The following is a 23812-nucleotide window of genomic DNA, read 5'->3' as shown; positions in this document are numbered from 1 at the left end:
GGTTCGACCCTCCAACATCTCATATGGTCCCCCAAACCTGTCAGGATTGATCCCTAAGTGAAGAGCCAGGAGTAAGCTCTGAGCAGCGCTGGGTGTGGCCCAACACCCCCAGTTGTAATAGTTTAATACAATACACTACTTCTCATTGATGTTAAAATCCTTGGGGGTGGAAGCAGAGAGATAGTCCAAAGTACCATCAGATGTTTGTGGAAAGAAGCATCAGATGGTCTGTGGACAGTTCTTCAATGTTAACTCTTCCCTGGACAGAGTCAGTGCTGGGCAGACCATAGGCTGCCTCGGTGCTTATGTGTGCATGTATGCTTGTGTGTGTACAGGGGAAGGAGCGAGAACTCAGAATGAGTTAGGGTCCCAAGATACTGACCAGCTTTGTGGCTCACACTGTCCCTCCATGCTGCTGGGCCAGGCAGCCCTGAGTGGGAGCCCCGCAGCTGGCCTTGAACTCAGGTTGCTCACCCCTTAACTATCAATAGGTGACGCCCCATCCACACCCCTCCCCAGCAAGCAGCGAGGGAGCTCCTGGCACAGTTAGGAGGTCCCACGGTGGGTCACAGTGGAAGGTCAGGGCCAGCAGAAGTGGTGAAGGCAGCAGTGGGTGCAGGAGGCCTGTGGGATAAACTGTGCACCCCAAAACCATTAAGCACAGGTGGGCCAATTCTTCTCCCCTTCTCCCCTCCTGCTCCTCTCTCCCTGCTCTCTCTTTTATGACGGCTTGGAAAGGAACCAGCAGGTAGGACGTTTCTGGGAAATCTTGATCTCAGGGACAGAGCTGGGTGCCAAGGGGGTACAGGTGCAGGGAAAGGCTTATAGGGGGTTTGAGTGCCACCCACGCTGAGGAAGTGACATTCGAGCTAAATCTGAAGCTACCAGGAAATGGGTACAGAGAAGAGGAAGAGGGCACGCCTAGCAGTGCCAGGGTGTGGCTGTGCCCACCCAATTCGCAGTCTCCGGACTCTTCGCAGCCGGCAGCACACCCCAAGTCCCTGAGCGCCTCGCCTCCTGCGGGGGCCCAGCGGAGCGGGTCCGTGGTAAGGGGAAGCCGCACCTGCCCCGACCGGGCGCTCAGCCCACTCCGGGGGTCCACTGACAGGCTTCCTGGAGAGGCCTCCCGCCTCCTCGGCGGCGGCCCCGGTGGGGCGGTGAGCTCATCCCGGGAGGGCGGGTCGCCAAGAGGTCCGGGCGCCGGAGCCACGGCGCGCCCCCCCTGCTCCTGGGCGATTTTACCAATTAAGGCTTTCTCGCCGGGTCGGGCCGGGCCGGGCCGGGCGCGGGGCGTGCGCGGGGGGGCTGCGCTTAACAAGAAGGCGGCGGGGGGCGCATTCGCGTGGAGGCGCGCGGCGGCGGCGCAGGGACAGCAGCGGGGCCCGGCAGCCAGGCGCCACCCCGCGGTCGCGGGCCCCGCAGGCCGGCAGGTGAGGTCTCCGCGCCGAGCGCCGCTCAGCGGTCACCGCGCTACTAGCGGACAGCTGGGGTGGGCAAGGCCAGTGGAGACAGCGAGGCCGTGTGAGGAAGCTGTGGAAGGTGCCCTCGAGCCGGGAGCAGGGTGTTTGGGGGCTGCGCGGGACGCTGAGTCTGTGCCCAGGAGGCGGGGTGCCCAGCAGGGGGTTGGGGGAAAGGCTGCTTCGGTAGGCGGCAGGACACGGGCTCGCCCTGGGCGCTCATGAGTTGCCTCCGGCAAGGCTGCCATGAACGGGCCGGAGAGCTGGGCACTGTGTGGAGGAGCCTGAGTGCCACCCCGAGCACTCTAGGCCAGAGTGCCCCAGGGAGCCGGCCGCCTAGCTCAGGAGAGCTGGGTTCATGACAGAGTGTGGCCAGGCCCAGCGGGGCCCTTCTGGGTAGGACAAGCCCCGGGTTGGCTCCCGAGGCAGCCGGGTTCGGAAGAAGGAACAGAGGCAGCCACCTGCAGCTGCAACTGCCCACGAGGCTGACGGAGGGAGGATGTCCTGCGTGCCCAGGGCTGCCTCTCCAACCTGGGACTCTACGCACAGTGCCCTTCTGGGGTTGCATTAGTTGAAGCACCCCACAGAACTGCCTGGCCTAGGGTCTGAGGACTGGGGGTGGGTGGGGGCGGGGTGTCGCTGACATCCAAGAATCCCCAAATAAGGGAAAATATGAAAGAGAGGGATTCACTCTCCGAGGACTCTTGGGGGGTCTTCGGGACTGAGGCGCCATCTGCTGGTGATCCTGTGGGAATGCGTGCTCCCGGTCCCCCAGCACAGACCGTTAACAACGCCCCACCGCCAGCCTCTTTTCCCTCAAAAGGGAAAGCCTAGAGCAGGAAGGCAGAAACCCCAGCTCCATTTATTCCGACTACTGCCCGGTCCCCTGCTCTCTGGGGATTGAGAGATGATCATGCACCGCAGGGTTGGTCCTTAGCGGTGAGAACCCACCCATGACAGTCAGTGCCCGGGAACTGGCTCCGCACTGGGGCAGCAGACCTGAAGGGCAACTGGGCCTGGCAGGGACAGTACCCCTTTACAGAGCTCCCAGACACCCCTACTTCGATTCCTAGAGGGTGGGCCATGCTTTTGCACAGCTGTGTGTGGAAGTGGTCATCACAGCTGGCGCAGGAGACCATGCCACCACCCCTGGTGAATGAAAGCAACTGGATTACAGGACAGGGGGTGGGGGCAACTGAGTGTGCTGAAGGGCAGGGGAGATGCCCACTGGGCTGTAGCTCTGGGTAATGCCATATTTGGGCATGTCGTGTGCGCCCACTCATGGGTTCTCCTGTGCTGGCTGGCCTTAGTTCTCTCAGCTCCAGGTGGTCTGCTGCCCCACCAAGGAACTTAACAGGAGGGAAAGAGAAACAGAAAAAGCAAACTTTTGGGGGAAAGTCCCAAGGAGCAGCGCACCCTAAGGGTGGAAGAGGGGTCCCCTTGGGGGGGCGGCAGAGAGGGCAGTGTGCTCCTGTGGGCCTTGGTCTCCAGGCAGCGCCCTTGGCCCTGGGTTCCTCAGTTATCTACCTGCAAAGTCATTTGCAGCAGCAGCCTTCCACTGCCCTGCCCTCCTTTGAAGGCCAGGGCAGTGTGGGTCGGTGGAGGCCCTGTCCTGGAGGACCCCCTGCAGGGCTTACTAGAATCACTCGAGTGCCCCATGGAGGGTCCGGCCCTGTCTAGCCATCTCCTGGGTCACAGCGAGCTGGGGGGGGGTCGGTTCCGAAAGACGGAAGGCCCCTGCTGTCCCAGTGTTGCAGCTTGGGGACTGCCTCCTGCTTTCTGGGCCTCGCCCAGCTCGCGCCCTCTGCCAGTGCCCCTTGGCACGCTGGGTCCCTCGCAAAGCCGCTTGCTCCTGGAGCGCTGGTGACCGCCTGGCCCAGTGCCCCCATTTCCTCAGGGTGGGGTGAGAAGGAGGAAAGGCGGGAGGCAGGCGGTGAGGACCGACGGGGGCAGGTGGACAGAGCCCAGAGTCCGGGGACGTGGGGGCGTCTTTCGAGGTCCGCGCTGTGGCCCGCGTGGGTGGCCACACACAGAGCGCTGGCAGCGGTGCCTTAGCGGGTCTGGCGCTCCCAGGGCGGGCTCGTGGTCGGGCTGGCCCCTGCCCGCGGCTGCTGGGGAGGGTGGCAGGGTGCGGTCCTTGAACCCCGGGCGCTGGATGGCAGCGAACGGGAGACAGCGGGGGCCGCGGGACGGGGCGGAGCCCGAGGGAGTCAGCGCGTGCGAGCCTCGTCACCCCCTGCAGGGCCCTTGGGAAAAGAAAGTCCCTTGTATGGCGTGGCCGCCGGAGGCCAAGCACTCCAGCGCCAGACGCCGCTCAGTCCTTCCTCGCTGCAGCGTGTGTTGCAGGGCTGCCGCGAGGCCGCTAGGACTGGGCGGGTCCATGCCCCCATTCGGGGCCTCACGACCCTCTGCAGAGCGGGGGTCGAGGCAAAACGGCTGACTCGTGGGGGGGGCGGGGGCTTGGCAAAAGGGGGCATTCCAACGGGCGGGGCGGGGCGGGAGCGGCCCTGAAGCCCCACCCAGCGTCCCTGCCCCACGGTGACTCCGCCCCTGACCCCGCCTCCTTCTCGCATTTAAAGGGCTCGCGCTTTCTCCGCGGCGCAACTTTCGCTGTCCGCATCCACTCTGCACGCGCCTAGCTGCCTGCGACTTTAATTAAAGGGCCGTCCCCCTCGCCCCGGCTGCAGCACCGCCCCTCGGTTCCTCGCGCCTCAAAATGAGTAGCTCTCACTCCCGGGCGGGCCAGAGCGCGGCGGGCGCGGCTCCGGGCGGCGCTGATACTCGCGACGCCGAGATGCCGGCCACCGAGAAGGACCTGGCGGAGGACGCGCCGTGGAAGAAGATCCAGCAGAACACGTTCACGCGCTGGTGCAACGAGCACCTCAAATGCGTGAGCAAGCGCATCGCCAACCTGCAGACGGATCTGAGCGACGGGCTGCGGCTCATCGCGCTGCTCGAGGTGCTCAGCCAGAAGAAGATGCACCGCAAGCACAACCAGAGGCCCACCTTCCGCCAGATGCAGCTGGAGAACGTGTCGGTGGCGCTCGAGTTCCTAGACCGCGAGAGCATCAAGCTCGTGTCTATCGGTGAGGGCGCGGGGCCACCCCGAGGGTCTGGGAGGGCCCGGGTGGGGATTCCGCGCTTGCCCCCTGTCGGCCTCGGGCCGAGCCCTACCGGCCCAGCCCCTGACTCAAGGCGCAGCTCCGGCCAGTCCCTGGGCCTCCCGACCCCGCGAGGGCCTCGAGAACAAAGGCGCGGGCCAGCAGGTCGAGCGTGCGGACCGCTAGGCGCCCCCGCCCGCCCCGCCCGGCTGGCCCGCTCCCAGGCTGAGCTCACATCCTCCGCCGGCCGCGCCCCCCAGCCGCTGCGCCCGAGGTGGGAGAGGGTCTGGGGGAGGGGACGGACACTAGCCAGCCTCTGGCCCAGCGCCCGGGGCCCTGGCCGGGGCGGAGTTGGAGGAGTGCTTGGAGACTTCAGGGTTTCCTACACCCGTCGGGGCCCTTGTTCTTTCTGGCCCGGGAAGGTCAGGGTGGCCAACAAAGTGGACTCAGTTTGAATCTTTCCCAGCTTGGATGGACCCCTTTGTGGGGTCAGAGAGTGCCGCCGCCTGCAGAAGTGCGCGGCGCCCAGAGAACCCACCGGCATACTCCTGCCCACACGTGGGCTTGCTGCTGGGGCGCGCGCTGTCCTGGCCGCGAGTGCACTGCTGAGGCTGGCACTGGTTCGCCTGCGGCACAATCCCAAGGGCTTCCACACATGGGGACTGTGGGGCGAAGGTGCCGCAGGGAGAGAAGGGCAGAGCTCTTTCTTCAGAGTCCCCACAGCTTGGCAACCGTGCCTCGAGCTCTGGTGTGGCCCACACTGGCCTTAACAAAGCCAGCCACCAAGACTCGATGCCCCCGACCCTGCGAAGCTGCTCCCGAGGGCCCCACCCCTAACTAAGGAACACCTCAAGGCTGAGACCCACCCCCCCCACTCCCAGCCTCTGTCTAGCCAAGCTGAGTCATCTCTGAGTTTGGGGGGGGGAGAAACCGGATGTGGGGAGGTGAGCCACACCCCAGCTATCTGGGGGAGGGTCTCCTCCCTCCTCCTCCTCTTGTGAGCTGGCTCCACCAGGCTTAGTTCCCAGGGCTTTGCCATATAAGGCAAAAAAATGTTGGAAAGCAGCAGTGATTAGGGGAGGGAAGGGGGTGGGATGGGGCGGGGCGGGGCGTCCCACCAGACTGTGGCCCAGTCCCGGGCCTTCCCTCTGTCTGTGAGGGGAGGGGGCGGGCCGGCCTCTGTGCTGCTGCTCTTGGCTTGTGGGGGGGGCGGGTCACCACGGAGGCCTTCCCAGGGCTCTGGGAGCGGGGGCCTGGGGGGACGCCCCAGCCGGCCAGTCCCCTTCCACTCCCCGCAGGCTGAAGCCCCCCTCCACCCTGGTGGCCCCCACCCGGGGACAGAGCCAAGCCTCAGGGTGGGGCTCAGCAGCTGACCTCCGAGGCCAGCTGCCATGGATGGCCCTTTGGGGGAAACACCACCCCCAGCTGACTCAGTAGATGAGCCTTTTCTCTGGACGTAGCGGGGGACAAGAGGGACTCCACCTGGGTGGCAGTCTACAGCCCAGCCCCCACCCCAGGGCACCTGGGGTGGGGCCCAAAGAGGCACCGGTACTCTTCCTAACCACTTCCCCTGTGGTGAGCCCAGGCGGCCCTTAAAGTGGTGGTCGACTGGTTCTCTGGAGGCAGACTCGGGCCCCCGACTGCAGTCCCAAGGCCCTGAGTCAGGGCCATCCCTCCTCCCCTCCCGCCCTGTTACTTTGGTGCCCCACCCCACCCGCCTCTGCTGGGGCTCCCTGCTTACCACTGCGAGTGAGTGAGGGACACTGAGGAAGTGGGGTGGGTGGGGCCCACAGTCTCCACCCTAAGGGGCCTTGCCCAACATCCTCACTTCCCCTGCCTCGTGCCCCCAATCCGGGTACCCGACAGTCTTGCTTAAGCGCCTTGGCCCTTCCTCTTCCACACCCAGCCCCCTGCAGGCCAGCTCTGGGGTGACCCCTGCCCCTCCTGGCTGCCCTGATGCAGAGAGACACCGGCCTCAGCCCACCCACTGGGCCAAGTGACCCTGCCTCTGGGGAGGTTGAGGAGGCCCCAACCCCATTTGTAGGCTGGGTCTCCCTGTCCCGCCTCTGGACCCCATCACCCCAGCTACCCTTCATTGGGATGCCCAACCACCCCATGTGTGCTACACCCATCCCTACCCACCCTGACTGCGGTGCCTCCAACGCCCCGTTTCTGTGTCTGCATGTCTGCATGTGTGTGCGGCTGTGCCCACTGCTGACCCTCCTGCCTTCACAGACAGCAAGGCCATCGTGGACGGGAACCTGAAGCTGATCCTGGGCCTCATCTGGACCCTGATCCTGCACTACTCCATTTCCATGCCCATGTGGGATGAGGAGGAGGATGAGGAAGCCAAGAAGCAGACGCCCAAGCAGAGGCTCCTGGGCTGGATCCAGAACAAGCTGCCACAGCTGCCCATCACCAACTTCAGCCGGGACTGGCAGAGTGGCAGGGCCCTGGGCGCCCTGGTTGACAGCTGCGCTCCAGGTGAGGGCTGTGGGGGCAGAAAGGGAGAGGAGGGCGTGGTCGGGGTCCCGGGAGCACCGGCTCACAGCTCCCCCACCCCCCAGGCTTGTGCCCCGACTGGGACTCCTGGGACGCCAGCAAGCCTGTGAACAATGCGCGGGAAGCCATGCAGCAGGCCGACGACTGGCTGGGCATCCCGCAGGTAGGCCACCAGTGGGTGCCCCAGCTGCGCAGGAAGCCTCCTGGGACACCAGATGACACCCTTCTTCTGCTGACCCCAGGTCATCACCCCTGAGGAGATTGTCGACCCCAATGTGGACGAGCACTCGGTCATGACATACCTGTCGCAGTTCCCCAAGGCCAAGCTGAAGCCAGGGGCTCCCCTGCGCCCCAAACTGAACCCAAAGAAAGCTCGCGCCTACGGGCCAGGTAAGGGAGTCCATCTGTCCTCTTTGTGCGAGTGTCCCCTCTACCCTTGGAGGTCCCAGTGACCTACCTTCAGAGATGCTCGCGGACCAAGTTCCACCGGCCCTGGTGGTCCCTTGTCATGATAACCGGGGGTGTGGCAGGGACTGACAGAGCATCCCACGGGGTAGGCATGGGCCTGTCCTGCCACCACAGTGCCTAGCTCAGAAGGACTGATGGGTACCGTGTAGGGGGTGGTGACCCTGATGGCTTCTGGCACCCGGCAGGCATCGAGCCCACAGGCAACATGGTGAAGAAGCGGGCAGAGTTCACAGTGGAGACCAGGAGTGCTGGCCAGGGGGAGGTGCTGGTGTATGTGGAGGACCCAGCTGGACACCAGGAGGAGGTAAGTGTGCCCAGCTGGCCAGCAGCCTGGGTGCCGTCATACCCCACCTGGGGTCACAATTGCTGTCTTCCCCTCACAGGCAAAGGTGACTGCCAACAACGACAAGAACCGAACCTTCTCCGTCTGGTATGTCCCTGAGGTGACAGGGACTCATAAGGTGAGGCGTCAGCCCAGGGAATATGGGGAGGCGGGGCCAGGCCAGGACCCCTGAAGCCCCCGTCACCAAGTGCCACTCCTGGGTGCAGGTCACTGTGCTCTTTGCGGGCCAGCACATCGCCAAGAGCCCCTTCGAAGTGTATGTGGACAAGTCCCAGGGTGATGCCAGCAAGGTGACAGCACAGGGCCCTGGGCTGGAGCCCACTGGCAACATTGCCAACAAGACCACATATTTTGAGATCTTCACGGCAGGTGAGTGGGGCTCAGGCAGGGTGCTGGGGATATAGTCGCCTCTGGAGGGTTGGGGAGTTGAGCTCTGTGGTGCCTTGTGCAGGAGCTGGCACCGGCGAGGTGGAGGTTGTGATCCAGGACCCCACGGGGCAGAAGGGGACAGTGGAGCCACAGCTGGAGGCCCGCGGCGATAGCACGTACCGCTGCAGCTACCAGCCGAGCATGGAGGGTGTCCATACGGTGCACGTCAGCTTCGGCGGCGTGCCCATCCCGCGCAGCCCCTACACCGTCACTGTGGGCCAAGGTAGAAGGGCGCTGCAGCCAGGCCCCCTGCCTGGCCCCCTGGGTCTCTGCTTCCACTGTCGGGGTGCTCTCTCCCCTCTTCTCTCGCCTCTCCCCATGCTTTCACCTCTGGAAGACTCGCTCCGGCTGTCTGGAGCCCTGCCGCTGTTCGCTCTGCCCACAGGCCCACGGTACTCGACTCTGCCTTCTGTCGGGGGTGGGGGGCTTCCTTTCTGAGTGTTCCCCAGGAGTTCTGAGGGCCATGCCTGGGGGAGGCCAGGAGTGGGCTGGCGCCTGGTGCCCGTGCCCGAGCTCAGCCACTCTCTGCCTGCAGCCTGTAACCCGGGTGCCTGCCGTGCCGTGGGCCGTGGGCTACAGCCCAAGGGTGTGCGGGTGAAGGAGACGGCTGACTTCAAGGTGTTCACCAAGGGTGCGGGCAGCGGGGAGCTGAAGGTCACCGTCAAGGGGCCCAGTGAGTAGCCGGGACTGGCCTGGGGGAGAGTGGAGGCAGCCTGCAGGGTGTCGCTGGGCCAACCTGAGGGGACACCCCACCTCCCATTTCTGGCAGAGGGCGAGGAGCGTGTGAAGCAGAAAGACCTGGGAGACGGTGTGTACAGCTTCGAGTACTACCCCATGACCCCTGGCACCTACATTGTCACCATCACTTGGGGTGGCCAGAACATCGGCCGCAGGTGAGGCCCCGGCTCAAATGCCCAGAGCCCATGCAGGGCCCCAGAACTGGCTGTCAGGGCAGCGCCCGCAGCACACCTCTCCCTCTCCTCTATTCCAGCCCCTTCGAGGTGAAGGTGGGCACTGAGTGTGGCAATCAGAAGGTGCGCGCCTGGGGCCCAGGGCTGGAGGGCGGCGTGGTGGGCAAGTCGGCAGACTTCGTTGTGGAGGCCATTGGGGATGATGTGGGCACTCTGGGTAAGTGAGCACAGGTGTCGGGGCACCTGGTCTAGGGTGCAGGGCCTCCTTCCCAGCCCCTGGTGGGTGACAACAGGTGGCTGTCCTCAGGTTTCTCTGTGGAAGGCCCGTCACAAGCCAAGATTGAGTGTGATGACAAGGGGGATGGCTCTTGCGACGTACGCTACTGGCCCCAGGAGCCAGGCGAGTACGCAGTGCACGTGCTGTGTAACAGCGAGGACATCCGTCTCAGCCCCTTCATGGCCGACATCCGCGATGCCCCCCCAGACTTCTACCCGGACAGGGTAGGCCGTGCAGCTGGACCGGGGGAAAGAGGGCCCCCGGTGACTGTGTCTCCCACTTGGGCTGAGGCGGGGGGTGCTCCCTGCAGGTGAAGGCGCGGGGACCTGGACTTGAGAAGACGGGCGTGGCCGTCAACAAGCCGGCCGAGTTCACAGTGGATGCCAAGCTCGGTGGGAAGGCGCCTCTGCGGGTCCAAGTACAGGTGAGAGTCAAAGGGCGAGGGGGCAAGGGGGTTTGGCCAGGCTGGCGCTGACCCCGGCTGCATTCCAGGACAACGAGGGTTGCCCTGTGGAAACATCAGTCAAGGACAATGGCAACGGTACCTACAGCTGCTCGTACGTGCCCAGGAAGCCGGTGAAGCACACGGCCATGGTGTCCTGGGGGGGAGTCAGCATCCCCAATAGCCCCTTCCGGGTGAGTGTCCCCCAACAACAGACCTGTGGTTCCCACCTGAACCTACTGTGGGGCAGCCTTGCCCCAACAATCGCAGTCCCAACTCAACCCGCTCTATGTCCCCAAGCCGCACTCCTGCCTGGAGTTGGATTTGGATCTGCTGGCCAGGACGGTAGTGCTAGTCTGCATCAGGCATCAACACGTGCCCTCGGTGTTTTTTTGTTTGTTTGTTTGTTTGTTTTTTTGGCTTTTTGGGTCACACCTGGCGATGCACAGGGGTTACTCCTGGCTCTGCACTCAGGAATTACCCCTGGCCGTTCTCAGGGGACCATATGGGATGCTGGGATTCGAACCCGGGTCAGCCGCGTGCAAGGCAAACGCCCTACCCGGTGTACTATCTCTCCAGCCCCAACACGTGCCCTCGGATCCCCAGAGTTTAGCTGTCTGACCGGCCCCGCTCTAAAGTTGGGCTGCGAGGGGTTGCAGAGGAGAGATAGCCCAACAGGCAGGCCGCTTGCCTTCCACCGGGCTGACCCAGGTTCAGTTCCGGGCACCTTGTACAGCCCCTCCAGGTGTGACTCCCCCAAACCAAAAACACCTGAATAAAGTCGGTCTGTGAACCTTTGGACAGCTGCCCTCAGTGCTGAGGGAGAGAAATCCCAGAGCCTGGAGCGGTAGCAGCATTATTTGAAAATAATGAACCTGGGGACTAGAGATATATTACAGCAGGGAGGGCTTTTGCCTTGCATGCAGCTGACCCGGGCTCAATCCCCAGCACCCCATATGGTTTCCCGAGCACCGCCAGGAGTAATTCCTGAGTGCAGAGCCAGGAATAACCCATGTGCCCAGGGAAAAAAAAGCAAGAAAATAATAATGCTGGAGGCCATGGTCTCACCCACGCATGCTACCCGAGCACCACTGACTGTAGCCTCGTACTGAAACAAAAATGGGGGTTGAAGCAATAGTCCAACAGGGAAGGTGCTTGCCTTGCACATGACCAACCTGGGCTCCATGCCTGAGCCCCTCCACAGAGTCAGGAGTAATCCTGGGGGAACATGCTGGGTGTGGCCCCAGAACCAAATGAAAAAGTAAACAAGGAGCCAGAAGCGTGCGTAGTCCAGTAGGTAGGGTGCTCACCTTGCATGCGGCCAACCCTGGTTGGATCCTCGGCATCCTGATCACCATAATGAGTGATTCCTGAGTGCAGAGCTATGGGCATCGCCAGATGTGGCCCCAATACCAGAAGTGTTGTTGTTTTTTTTTTCTTTTTGGGTCACACCCGGCATGCACAGGTGTTACTCCTGGCTCTGTACTCGGGAATTTCCCCTGGTGGTGCTCAGGGGACCATATGGGATGCTGGGAATCGAACCCGGGTCGGCCACATGCAAGGCAAACGCCCTACCCACTGTGCTATCACTCCAGCCCTTTTTTTTAAAAGAAAGAAAATAATAAAAAATTGAAGGCCCACCAGATACTACCCAAGACTTCCCAGGCCCATCTGTCCAGCTGACTTCCGCCTGCATTTTTACTCTCTGCCCACAGGTGAACGTGGGAGCTGGGAGCCACCCAAACAAGGTCAAGGTGTATGGTCCAGGTGTGGCCAAGACAGGGCTCAAGGCACATGAGCCCACCTACTTCACTGTAGACTGTACGGAGGCTGGACAGGGTAAGTGCCACCTTGAGGCACAGGGACCAGGGGCGGGGTGCCCCACTGGACACCAACCTCTGCTTCCTGCCCCGCACAGGTGATGTCAGCATCGGCATCAAGTGTGCCCCTGGCGTCGTGGGCCCCGCTGAGGCCGACATTGACTTTGACATCATCCGCAATGACAATGATACCTTCACGGTCAAGTACACACCGCGTGGGGCGGGCAGCTACACCATCATGGTCCTCTTTGCTGACCAAGTGGGTATTGCAGCCTGTGGCCCAGAAGCCTGTTAGGGATTCAGGACTGGCTCTCTTAGCCCTGCTCCCTATCTCCCTGCAGGCCACGCCTACCAGCCCCATTCGGGTCAAGGTGGAGCCATCCCATGATGCCAGCAAGGTGAAGGCTGAGGGCCCCGGCCTCAGTCGCACCGGTGAGTTCCGGGCACCCGCAGGCAGGCCTGAGAGCCTTAGCAGGCTCGGCGCCAGGGGCACAGATGTATCCTGTCTCCACAGGGGTCGAGCTGGGCAAGCCTACCCACTTCACAGTCAACGCCAAAAGTGCCGGCAAAGGCAAGCTGGATGTGCAGTTCTCGGGGCTAAACAAAGGGGACGCAGTGAGGGATGTAGACGTCATCGACCATCATGACAATACCTACACGGTCAAGTACACACCCGTGCAGCAGGTGGGCACTTGCACCCTCCCTCCGGGGCCTGCCAACACCTGGCGCCAGCTGTCTCTGACTCACCCCTTGGAATTCCCCTCCCCCAGGGCCCAGTGGGTGTCAACGTCACCTACGGAGGAGATCCTATCCCCAAGAGCCCCTTCTCTGTGGGGGTGTCTCCAAGCCTGGACCTCAGCAAGATCAAGGTGTCCGGCTTGGGCGAGAGTAAGTGGGCACCCCCCCCCGCCAGGCTGGAGGGACAGGGCTGCCTGTTCAGGCCATCATGGTTCTCCCCTCCTGTCATCTTCACAGAGGTGGATGTCGGCAAAGACCAGGAGTTCACGGTCAAGTCGAAGGGTGCAGGGGGCCAAGGCAAAGTGGCCTCCAAGGTTGTGGGCCCTTCGGGGGCTGTGGTGCCCTGCAAGGTGGAACCTGGCCTGGGTGCCGACAACAGCGTGGTCCGCTTTGTGCCCCGCGATGAAGGTCCCTACGAGGTGGAAGTGACCTACGATGGCGTGCCCGTGCCGGGCAGCCCTTTCCCTCTGGAAGCTGTGGCCCCCGGCAAGCCGAGCAAGGTAATCGGGGTCCAGAGGGGCCCCCTTCAGACTTGTCCACCCCTTTCTCAGTTGTATCCCCATCCGTGGCCCAGCCAGGGCCGAAGGTGCCCCTCCCTGGTTGGGAGGGGAGCCCTCATGAAAGAAAGGAGGTAGCCAGAAGGCCAGTTGGGGTCAGTCAAGGGTCAGGGAGTGAACAGAGCCTCCTGAAAGTGCGTGGGCTGGGGCTGCAGGGGGGGCTGGCACAGGCAGCCCCGCTGTAAGAGTGGAGGACTCCTGTGAGGCCCGGCTCAAGTTTGCAGATAGCAGAGCCGTGTCTATGTTTCCACTGAGCCGGGGGAGTACTGCAGCAACCTCCTCTTTGCTGACACCCACATCCCTTCCTCCCCATTCAAGGCACACGCACTTCCCTGCTTTGATGCCTCCAAGGTCAAGTGCTCGGGCCCAGGACTGGAGCGGGCCACCGCTGGTGAGGCCGGCCAGTTCCACGTGGACTGCTCCAGTGCAGGCAATGCTGAGTTGACCATTGAGATCTGTTCAGAGGCGGGGCTGCCGGCTGAGGTACATATCCAGGATCACGGCGACGGCACACACACCATCACCTATATCCCTCTCTGCCCCGGCGCCTACACCATCACCATCAAGTACGGCGGCCAGCCCGTGCCCAACTTCCCCAGCAAGCTGCAAGTGGAGCCCGCTGTGGACACATCAGGTGTCCAGTGCTATGGGCCTGGAATCGAGGGCCAAGGTGAGGGGCCCCTCTGAGGGGATGGGGGCAGTGGGCAGATGTGTCCGCGGAGCCTCACGCTTCCTCCCCGTGCTGCACTGCAGGCGTTTTTCGAGAGGCCACCACCGAGTTCAGTGTGGATGCGCGGGCCCTGACCCAGACTGGGGGCCCCCACGTCAAGGCTCGTGTGGCCAACCCCTCAGGCAGCCTGACCGAGACCTTCGTGCAGGACCGTGGGGATGGCACATATAAAGTAGAGTACACGCCGTATGAGGAGGGTACGTGTTATCACTGCAGGGGGACTGGGGACCAGGCAACGGGCACCCCCTCACCAGCACTGCCCTTCTCCAGGCCTCCACTCTGTGGACGTGACCTATGATGGCAGCCCCGTGCCCAGCAGCCCCTTCCAGGTGCCGGTCACTGAGGGCTGCGACCCCTCCCGCGTGCGGGTCCACGGACCAGGCATCCAGAGTGGCACCACCAATAAGCCCAACAAGTTCACCGTGGAGACCAGGTCAGGGAGCACCCGGGGCTGGGCAGGGCGGTGGGTGCCCCGGGACCTCAGAGTCACCCGCTGTCTGCTTGGACCAGGGGCGCCGGCACCGGGGGGCTGGGCCTGGCTGTCGAGGGCCCGTCTGAGGCAAAGATGTCATGCATGGATAACAAGGACGGCAGCTGCTCGGTCGAGTACATCCCCTATGAGGCTGGCACCTACAGCCTAAACGTCACCTATGGTGGCCACCAAGTACCAGGTGAGGGTGCCCACTGAACAGGCCAGATTTGGGGGCCCTGATCCTCTTCACCTGGTTTCACCTAACTGCTACCCTCTCTGCCCTCCCCCAGGCAGTCCTTTCAAGGTCCCTGTGCATGATGTGACAGATGCCACCAAAGTCAAGTGCTCCGGGCCTGGCCTAAGCCCAGGAATGGTCCGTGCCAACCTCCCTCAGTCCTTCCAGGTGGACACGAGCAAGGCTGGTGTGGCTCCATTACAGGTCAAAGTGCAAGGGCCCAAAGGTGAGTCGAGAGTCCGCAAAGCTCAAATGGGAAGAGCATGTAGGGGTCTGGCCCAGGTGTGGGGGGATGTGGGGCAGAGTACAGAAGAAGTCTGTGCCCGGGCCGGAGGTCCTGGGACTGGCTGAGGCTCTGGGTCTGGGTCGGGGGCCAGGTCTGGTGGAGCCAGTGGATGTCGTGGACAACGCTGATGGTACCCAGACTGTCAAGTATGTGCCCAGCCGCGAAGGGCCCTACAGCATCTCGGTGCTGTATGGGGATGAGGAGGTGCCCCGAAGGTAAGGGGCTTCCTGCTCATGGGGAGGGGTGCTGGGTGGAGCGCAGTGAGTCTGGCAGTCACTCACCCCCAGCTCGACAGCCCCTTCAAGGTCAAGGTGTTGCCTACTCACGACGCCAGTAAAGTAAAGGCCAGTGGCCCCGGGCTCAACACCAGCGGCGTGCCCGCCAGTCTGCCAGTGGAATTCACCATCGATGCCAAGGATGCTGGGGAGGGCCTGCTGGCCGTGCAGATCACGGTGAGCGGCGCTTCCATCGGGGGCAAGAGGGCCTGGAAGCTGGGCTGGCCCGGAGTGCCCCTCGCACCCGCTCATCAGCCCTCAGCTTCTGGGCCAGAGTGGGGATTTTTCGGGGTTCCTTCCCGGATCTGGGCAGGCCCAGGATACAGGATGGGCGCTGAGAAGTGTCAGTGGCAATGGGGCCGAGTGTGGGGTTCAGGGACGCAGAGGTCAGACAGTGTGGGATGGAGCCCCACGGTACCTCTCGGCGTGGCGGACGGGAGGTTCCTGGCTGCGAGGGTGGTGGCTGACCACCTGCCGGACATGGCCACAGGACCCAGAGGGCAAGCCCAAGAAGACCCACATCCAGGACAACCATGACGGCACCTATACTGTGGCCTACGTGCCCGATGTGACAGGCCGCTATACGATCCTTGTCAAGTATGGCGGCGATGAGATCCCCTTCTCCCCGTACCGCGTGCGCGCCGTGCCCACTGGGGACGCCAGCAAGTGCACGGTCACAGGTGAGCGGCCACTGGGCGGCACGGCGTCGGCGGGGCTGAGGCGTGCCTGCGTGCGAGGGCTGCTTGGCGCGGCGAGTGGGAGTGGGGGCCGCCCCCTGAGTGACTCACTTGACCTTTCTCCTTGCTCTCTGCCCTCTCACCTCAGTGTCAATCGGAGGTCACGGGCTAGGTAAGCTGCTTGCTGGGGCCACTCCCGACGCCCCTCCTGCGCAGGGGGCAGCTTCCCCCCTCCTCCGTGCAGCCTCCCAGGCCGCTCCAGCTCCAGCTCGGGACAGGAACCGAGCAGAGGCTGGACGGTCAGGCCCAGGGCGGCCTTGAGCCGAGCATGTGTGCTCCAGGCCCACTCCTCTGGGCCGGAGCATCTCCCTGAGAAGTGGGGCTGCAGCTGAGAACTTTGGGGTGAAGTGCGTCCTGAGCGGCACCTCGCCAGGGGCTTTGGGGTCTGGGAATCTGGGGGCAAGCGGCCGCCCCTTCTTGCTTCTTCGTCGCAAGGGCTCCTGCGTGGGCCAAGGGGACAAGGGGTCTCCCCTGACCAGTGGGAGTCCCCAGCCCCATGTCCCTGGCCGCTGCGTCCCAGCCCGGGTGGGGAGGCGCAGACTGCATGAGCGGGTGGGTCGGCTGGTGGTGCCTTAGCGCCAGCGTCGTCTGCTTGGGTGGCCAGCATGGCGGAGTCCAGCGTGGCCTCAGAGCCCCAAAGTGCCCTTGGTGGCGGGCCGCCCTCCCCGCCTCCTTCCCCTCCCTCTCCCCAAGCAGTGACGTTATTCACACGGTCCCCCTGCTCTGGTGTGGGGGGCAGCAGCCCCAACCAGGTGATAGCTACTGGGCTCAAGAGCTTGTGAGGGCTGAGATGGCAGGCCTTGGGGACCAGGGCCAGGACCGGGTTTGGCTGAGGGAGTGTCTGTCTCCAGTCACATGCGGGGCCGAGCATTCAGCTAGGGAGCCGAAGTCGCTTAGAGGCCCGCTGGAGGGGTGGCCCACCTGGGCGCGGACTGCAATGTGAAGGGCCCTGGAGCACTGGCTTGGAGCAGATTGGGAGGGGGCGGGGTGTCAGCAAGCAGGAGGCTTGAGCCATTGGTCAGTGATGGACCCGGCTGGGGGACCCTGGCCACCGGCTGAGCTCGGACTGGGGCTGGGTGGTGGGCAGGTGCCACTGCAGCTCAAGCCCAGATGGGCTCGGGGCTCCCAGCTGCTTCCCTGGTGGGGGCCAGGCTGCAAGATGCACTGGCTGCCAGGCTCACAGCCCCGGCCCAGGCCGTACGTAACGTCACTGTCCCTTCCCTTTCCTCCGGCACTCTGGGGCCCTGGAGGTGGCTCTGCTGCGGGCCCCTGCAACTGACTGCTGTGCTTGGGCCCCCTCTGCCTTGCCTGCTGCGCTGGGCTGCTCTGCGCTGAACCTCTCTGCCTCCCCACTCCCCGTCCCCTGCCTGTTGCGGGCTGAGCTGACCCCTCACTGCGAGCCTCCGGGCGGCGAGCGAGCGTTCTCAGTTGTCAGGAAACTCCAGTTTCCCCTTCGGGCCAGGGGGCGGGAGGCGAGCGGCACGAGCGCCACGCAGCAGCAGGAGCTCACCTCAGCACGCCTGCACACAGCGCCAGGCCAGGCCGCCGGGAGCGAGGGAACTGTGCAGCCCCAATACTGGTGCCGGGTTGGCAGGGAGGCGGCACCGGCACACAGGCCCGCCCCAGACAACGGGTGACACCCAGTGGGGGGGCCCCAAGACATGACTCCGCGGCTTGAGGGGGCTCGAGAACCTTTCCTGCCTTCTGAGAAACCACTCACCGGCCCAGCTTAAGGGAGGGCGTCGGCTGCTGGGTGGCGGCAGCAGGAGGCCCAGCAGTGCACGGCCCCCCTGCTCACACCCCGCCCCCGTTTGGGGACCTGTCCTGCCCCCCAGGTGCTGGCATCGGCCCCACCATCCAGATTGGGGAAGAGACGGTGATCACCGTGGACGCCAAGGCAGCAGGCAAGGGCAAGGTTACCTGCACCGTGTGCACGCCCGATGGCTCGGAGGTGGACGTGGACGTGGTAGAGAATGCAGACGGCACGTTCGACATCTTCTACACGGCACCACAGCCGGGCAAATACGTCATCTGTGTGCGCTTTGGGGGCGAGCACGTGCCCAACAGCCCCTTCCAAGTGACGGTGAGCAGCGGCCAGTGGCCAGGGCTCTGCGGATGGGGTCGGCCCCTCAGGGCCCCTCCTGGAGTCTCCTGCTCTTGTGCCTTGCTCCACAGGCTCTGGCTGGGGACCAGCCCGTGGCGCAGCCCTCTTTGCGGCCTCAGCAGCTGGCCCCTCCGTATACCTACGCCCAGGGTGGCCAGCAGACCTGGGTATGGCCTGGCCCGCCTCATATAGCCCTGGGTGTGGGTATCTTCAGGGGCTTCTGTAAGGCCTCAGTCTGCCGCGAGTGAGGCGGGAGACAGTTTCCGCACCCCTCACTTGGACCTTTTGTCTCCTGCAGGCCCCGGAGAGACCCCTGGTGGGAGTCAATGGGCTGGATGTGACCAGCCTGAGACCCTTCGATCTCGTCATCCCCTTTACCATCAAGAAGGGGGAGATCACTGGTGAGTTGGGGCTGGCAGAAGCAGGGCGCCGAGGTCAGGGCCAGCACCTGAGCCGCCCTAACCCTGCCCCGTGGCTGACCTACAGGGGAGGTACGGATGCCCTCGGGCAAAGTGGCACAGCCCGCCATCACCGACAACAAGGATGGCACTGTGACCGTGCGCTATGCACCCAGCGAGGCCGGTCTACATGAGATGGACATCCGCTACGACAACATGCACATCCCAGGTATGCCAGAGCCCCGGGGCAGGGGGGCCCCAAGGGCACAGCGGGGACCCCCTGTCACAGGCTCCTCTTCCTGCCATAGGAAGCCCCCTGCAGTTCTACGTGGATTATGTCAACTGTGGCCACGTCACCGCCTATGGGCCTGGCCTCACGCATGGGGTGGTGAACAAGCCTGCTGTGTTCACTGTCAACACCAAGGACGCAGGAGAGGGTGAGTGGCCCCCAGGCAGGGTGCTCAACCCCTGCGGTGCCCCCATCACCCCTGCTGACGTACCGCTCTCTCTAGGGGGTCTGTCCCTGGCCATCGAAGGCCCATCCAAAGCGGAGATTAGCTGCACCGACAACCAGGACGGCACATGCAGTGTCTCCTACCTGCCAGTGCTGCCCGGCGATTACAGCATCCTGGTCAAGTACAATGAGCAGCACATCCCTGGCAGCCCTTTCACGGCCCGGGTCACAGGTAGGCCAAGCCCCAGGCACCAGGGCTGGGAGCAGGTGGGAGCCACCTGAGGCCCTCACTCAGCACTGCTCTGCCCACACAGGGGACGACTCCATGCGTATGTCCCACCTGAAGGTGGGCTCCGCTGCAGACATCCCCATCAACATCTCTGAGACCGACCTCAGCCTGCTCACGGCCACCGTGGTGCCACCGTCAGGTCGAGAGGAGCCGTGCCTATTAAAGCGACTGCGCAACGGCCACGTGGGTGAGAGGCGGAGGCTGCGGGAAGGGGGAGGGAAGGGTGGGGGGCCTTGCACTAGCTAACCCCCCTCCTGTGCCCAGGGATCTCCTTCGTACCCAAAGAGACTGGGGAGCACTTGGTGCATGTCAAGAAGAACGGCCAGCACGTGGCGAGCAGCCCCATCCCGGTGGTGATCAACCAGTCAGAGATCGGAGATGCCAGCCGTGTGCGGGTGTCAGGCCAAGGCTTGCACGAGGGCCATACCTTCGAGCCCGCCGAGTTTATCATTGACACCCGTGATGCAGGTAGGCAGGGGGCCTGGCCCACGAGTCAGAGACCACGGTAAGGTGCCCCGGCTCAGGGCTCTCCCTCCGCAGGCTATGGTGGGCTCAGTCTGTCGATTGAGGGACCTAGCAAGGTGGACATCAACACGGAGGACCTGGAGGATGGCACATGCAGGGTCACCTACTGCCCCACTGAGCCCGGAAACTACATCATCAACATCAAGTTTGCTGACCAGCACGTCCCAGGTGAGCAGGGCACCTGGCTCGCCCCCTCGTGGCCACTGTCCTGGGTCCACCCACAAGAGAGTCACCTGCGGTGCGGGTCTGTGCTTCCTTCCCACAGGCAGCCCTTTCTCTGTGAAGGTGACAGGCGAGGGCCGCGTGAAGGAGAGTATCACGCGCAGGCGCCGGGCCCCTTCGGTGGCTAATGTCGGCAGTCACTGTGACCTTAGTCTGAAGATCCCAGGTAGGGCCATGGGGGAGTGCCCTGGGTGGCCCAAAGCAGAGGCTGAGTTCTCGGGCGCTGGCTCACCACACTCTCCCCCTATAGAAATTAGCATCCAGGACATGACGGCCCAGGTGACCAGCCCATCGGGCAAAACCCACGAGGCCGAGATCGTGGAAGGAGAGAACCATACCTACTGCATCCGCTTCGTGCCTGCCGAGATGGGCATGCACACGGTCAGCGTCAAGTACAAGGGCCAGCACGTGCCAGGGAGCCCCTTTCAGTTCACTGTGGGGCCCCTGGGAGAAGGAGGAGCCCATAAGGTTCGTGCTGGGGGCCCTGGCCTAGAGAGGGCTGAAGCCGGAGTACCAGGTAGGCTGCTTCCTACTCTGCAGCTGGTCCGTGTGTCTATGTGTCAGGGTGGGGGGGTGGTAGGGGGTCTGAGGAGGCATAGCACCATTGCACTGACCTGGGGGGGGGTGTCTGAGGCCCAGGGAGCTGCCCTCCCCCATGATGCACCCTGTGTCTCACAGCCGAATTCAGCATCTGGACCCGAGAAGCTGGGGCTGGGGGCCTAGCCATCGCAGTGGAGGGCCCCAGTAAGGCCGAGATTTCCTTTGAGGACCGCAAGGATGGCTCCTGTGGCGTGGCTTATGTGGTTCAGGAGCCAGGTATGGAGACTCTGACGCCCACATGGCTTCACTGTGAAGGTCCCAGAGGCCACCTGGCCATTGAGGGAGGCGGAAGGCACTGGCCAGCAGAGCCTCCCCAATGGCCCCATGCTCTCTGTGCAGGTGACTACGAGGTCTCCATCAAGTTCAATGAGGAGCACATCCCTGACAGCCCCTTCGTGGTGCCTGTGGCCTCTCCGTCTGGCGACGCCCGCCGCCTTACTGTTTCTAGTCTTCAGGTGAGGCACCGAGAGAAACCACCTGCGGGGCTCCTGGACCCGGCCAGACCAGAGCCAAGCCCCGAGCATGCTCTGTGCAGCCCTGCTCGGGGCATGGCCTCTGCTCTGGCCGGGTACAGCCCACGCTGGGGGTCGGCAGGAGCATTCCTGCCCACCGCGTGGAGTTTTTCTCGTGTCTCAGGTCTAAAGGCTTTGAACAGAAGCCTGTGCCCCTTGAGCACGGGCCTGAGGTTTAAAGAGGGACAGCCTGCCAGGACTGGGTGCTGCCCTCCCTCCCTGCTGCGGGGGCGCGGGGCAGGGCCTGTAGCTTCCACTGTGCTTCAGATCCATGGCTCTCCCTCTTTAAACCGAGTTGGATGCCAAATGGGTAAGTGCCACCCTGCAGGCCTCTGACTTGCGGGGCCCTGCTCCCCTCCCGCGTCCCTCCAGAGCCTCCCTGTCTAACCACATCTGCTGTGCTTCCAGGAGTCAGGGCTAAAGGTCAACCAGCCAGCCTCTTTTGCAGTCAGCCTGAACGGGGCCAAGGGGGTAATCGATGCCAAGGTGCACAGCCCCTCAGGAGCCCTGGAGGAGTGCTATGTCACAGAGATTGACCAAGGTGAGGCGGCAGTGCTCTCTGGCAGGGCCGGCCAGCTGGCTGATCACAGCTGAGACTGGAACAGGAAGGTATAGCTGCTGCCAGCTGCTGAGACAGGGCCTCGGGACAGGGAACACTTAGGACCCCAGTCCTGAGAGGGGGTCAAGTCGAGCTGGGGGAGAGCGGGGGGGACCCGGGTGCTGAGTCTCCCCGCCCAGTCCTATCCCTTCCTCATGGCACCTGCTTGAGCAGGTGCGTGACACTCATAGGATCCCTTCAAAGAGGCAGAGAGGCGGGGTTGGGCTTATGAAAGATCTCAGTCCCCGGGAGCATCCCTCAGTGCTGTGGGCTGTGGGTCCCCAGCATGGCCCCAGAAGCAGCAGAGGCAGCAGAAGGGGCCACGCGGAACTGGTGGGCCAGGGCTGGCACTCAGTCTTGGGGCAGGAGCCCGGGCTCACAGGCTGCCCCTCTGGCCCTCAGATAAGTATGCTGTGCGCTTTATCCCGCGGGAAAATGGCATCTACCTGATCGATGTCAAGTTCAATGGCACCCACATCCCTGGAAGCCCCTTCAAGATCCGAGTTGGGGAGCCTGGACACGGAGGGGACCCGGGCCTAGTGTCCGCCTACGGAGCAGGCCTGGAAGGCGGAGTCACAGGTCGGTGGGGATGGCTGCCAGGGGTCTGCTTTGCCATGGTGTGTCGGTGACAAGGCTCTGGTGGGGCAACTGCGAGGACATGGCTGCTGCTGTTCAGCTTTGCTCTTGTGCCCCCAGGGAGCCCCTGTGAGTTTATTGTGAACACGAGTAACGCCGGCGCCGGCGCCCTGTCAGTGACCATTGACGGCCCCTCCAAGGTGAAGATGGATTGCCAAGAGTGCCCCGAGGGCTACCGTGTCACCTACACCCCCATGGCACCGGGCAGCTACCTCATCTCCATCAAGTACGGTGGCCCCTACCACATTGGAGGCAGCCCCTTTAAGGCCAAGGTCACAGGTGAGTCCTCCCCCGGTGGCCTGCGTGCCCACCATGTCACCTTCACCCCGCTCAGCCCTTCCACTCGCCCCACAGGCCCCCGCCTCGTCAGCAACCACAGCCTGCACGAGACATCGTCGGTGTTTGTGGATTCCCTGACCAAATCAGCCAACGCCCCACAGCACGGGCCCCCAGTGGGTGCCGCCGACGCTAGCAAGGTGCTAGCCAAGGGCCTGGGGCTGAGCAAGGCCTACGCGGGTCAGAAGAGCAGCTTCACGGTGGACTGCAGCAAAGCAGGTGGGTGAGGGAGCCGAGCGAAATGGGGCAGGGAGAACAGGGGCCAACAGCTGATGCCTTTCCCCTTCCAGGGAACAACATGCTGCTGGTGGGGGTGCACGGCCCCCGGACGCCCTGCGAGGAGATTCTGGTGAAGCACGTGGGCAGCCGGCTCTACAGCGTGTCCTACCTGCTCAAGGACAAGGGCGAGTACACGCTGGTGGTCAAGTGGGGTGACCAGCACATTCCAGGAAGCCCCTATCGCATCCTGGTGCCCTGAGCTTCCTGCTGGAGCTGGCAGTGCCCCTGCGCACCCTCCCAGCCCCTCCTCTCCGCAGCCCTGGAGTCCCGGCCAGCTGGCCGCCCCGTCACTGCAGCCGCCCCTGCCCCGCGCTGCGCTCACCTGCCTCCACTAGGGCAAAGGAGAGAGGCAAGCAGATGTCTTCTTCGGTTCTGAGGGTGGTGAAGGGTGCTGTCCCGTGTACCCCACTGGTTCCCTTTCCTAACCAAGAGGAATAAAGTTCTGCTTCTGTTGTCCTAAGAGCACCTTCGAGCTTTCTTACGAGGGCGACGGGTGTGAGCAGGGCTCCTGGGTGCCCCCCCCACCCCCTGGTCTCAACTCACCTCTGCCTCCCAGACATGAAATCAGTGCCAGACAGGGGGTGTGGCCAAGGGAACTCAGGGCCTGGCAGGGTCCCCCCTACACAGGAAATGGTGCCAGGGTAGTAGGACCAGATAAACAGCTCAGGCTGGCCTCAACAGGTAGGTAGATTAAAATCGTCCTTGTCCCTTAGATAAATGACTGTAATGAAGCCCTGTGCGTGGGACAGCAGTTGCCCCCCACACACATGCATACACACCCTGCTCCCTCTGGCCCTCCATAGCCTCTGAAGCACCCTGCCCCATCTCACACACTCCAAACCCAGGGCTATGCAGCTCAGGCAGGTGAGACGCAAGCCATGCATGCAGGGGAGCAGGAGGTAAAGCTATGGCACCATCCAGTTGTCAGAGCACCAGACCTGGCATTGCCTCAAACATGACATCTGTCGCTAGAGCAAAACAAGGCCCCACAACAAAATTCCTCTTCACAGCTCCCTGCCACAGGTACTGGGCACACAAAGGCTCTAGCCCCCTCCCAACCCCGTACTCGGGAGTGTCCA

The 23812-nt window shown here is 63.5% G+C and overlaps 1 protein-coding gene across 2 annotated transcripts; it reads left to right on the top strand.

The window, feature by feature from the left end:
- The first annotated feature begins 1332 nt into the window (after positions 1-1332).
- On the top strand, positions 1333-23195 carry FLNA (filamin A). Of its 2 annotated transcripts, XM_055120684.1 has the most exons (48): positions 1333-1430; positions 4037-4543; positions 6794-7042; positions 7126-7223; positions 7303-7450; positions 7714-7832; positions 7912-7989; positions 8078-8240; positions 8323-8523; positions 8836-8973; positions 9070-9193; positions 9292-9428; positions 9519-9712; positions 9799-9912; positions 9981-10124; positions 11646-11769; positions 11849-12009; positions 12092-12182; positions 12265-12434; positions 12521-12638; positions 12726-12988; positions 13364-13715; positions 13799-13972; positions 14046-14208; positions 14286-14446; positions 14538-14708; positions 14860-14983; positions 15064-15220; positions 15534-15723; positions 15869-15892; positions 17616-17863; positions 17956-18051; positions 18183-18285; positions 18371-18511; positions 18591-18719; positions 18795-18968; positions 19051-19212; positions 19290-19493; positions 19566-19718; positions 19816-19938; positions 20023-20289; positions 20451-20588; positions 20712-20827; positions 21293-21425; positions 21885-22061; positions 22179-22397; positions 22473-22673; positions 22745-23195. In XM_055120684.1, exons 2-48 carry the CDS (start codon positions 4174-4176, stop codon positions 22930-22932), a joined length of 7692 nt encoding a protein of 2563 aa, XP_054976659.1. In that variant the 5' UTR covers positions 1333-1430; positions 4037-4173; the 3' UTR covers positions 22933-23195. The 2 variants fall into 2 exon arrangements, with proteins under 2 accessions (XP_054976659.1, XP_054976660.1); XM_055120685.1 differs by lacking the exon at positions 15869-15892.
- Positions 23196-23812: the final 617 nt, after the last annotated feature.

The sequence above is a fragment of the Sorex araneus genome, chromosome X (genome assembly GCF_027595985.1).
Source record: "Sorex araneus isolate mSorAra2 chromosome X, mSorAra2.pri, whole genome shotgun sequence".
NCBI classification, from domain to species: Eukaryota; Metazoa; Chordata; class Mammalia; order Eulipotyphla; family Soricidae; genus Sorex; species Sorex araneus.
The sequence above is the reverse complement of the archived record's forward strand: the minus strand, read 5'-3'. Positions and strand labels throughout refer to the sequence as shown.

Bases quoted from the DNA above. Each gene is read 5' to 3' on its own strand.
- FLNA (XM_055120684.1), top strand. From the start codon at position 4,174: ATGAGTAGCTCTCACTCCCGGGCGGGCCAGAGCGCGGCGGGCGCGGCT. The intron at 15,724-15,868 runs GTGAGCGGCCAC...CTCTCACCTCAG, and splicing joins CAGCAAGTGCACGGTCACAG to TGTCAATCGGAGGTCACGGG. The intron at 18,969-19,050 runs GTAGGCCAAGCC...CTGCCCACACAG, and splicing joins TTTCACGGCCCGGGTCACAG to GGGACGACTCCATGCGTATG.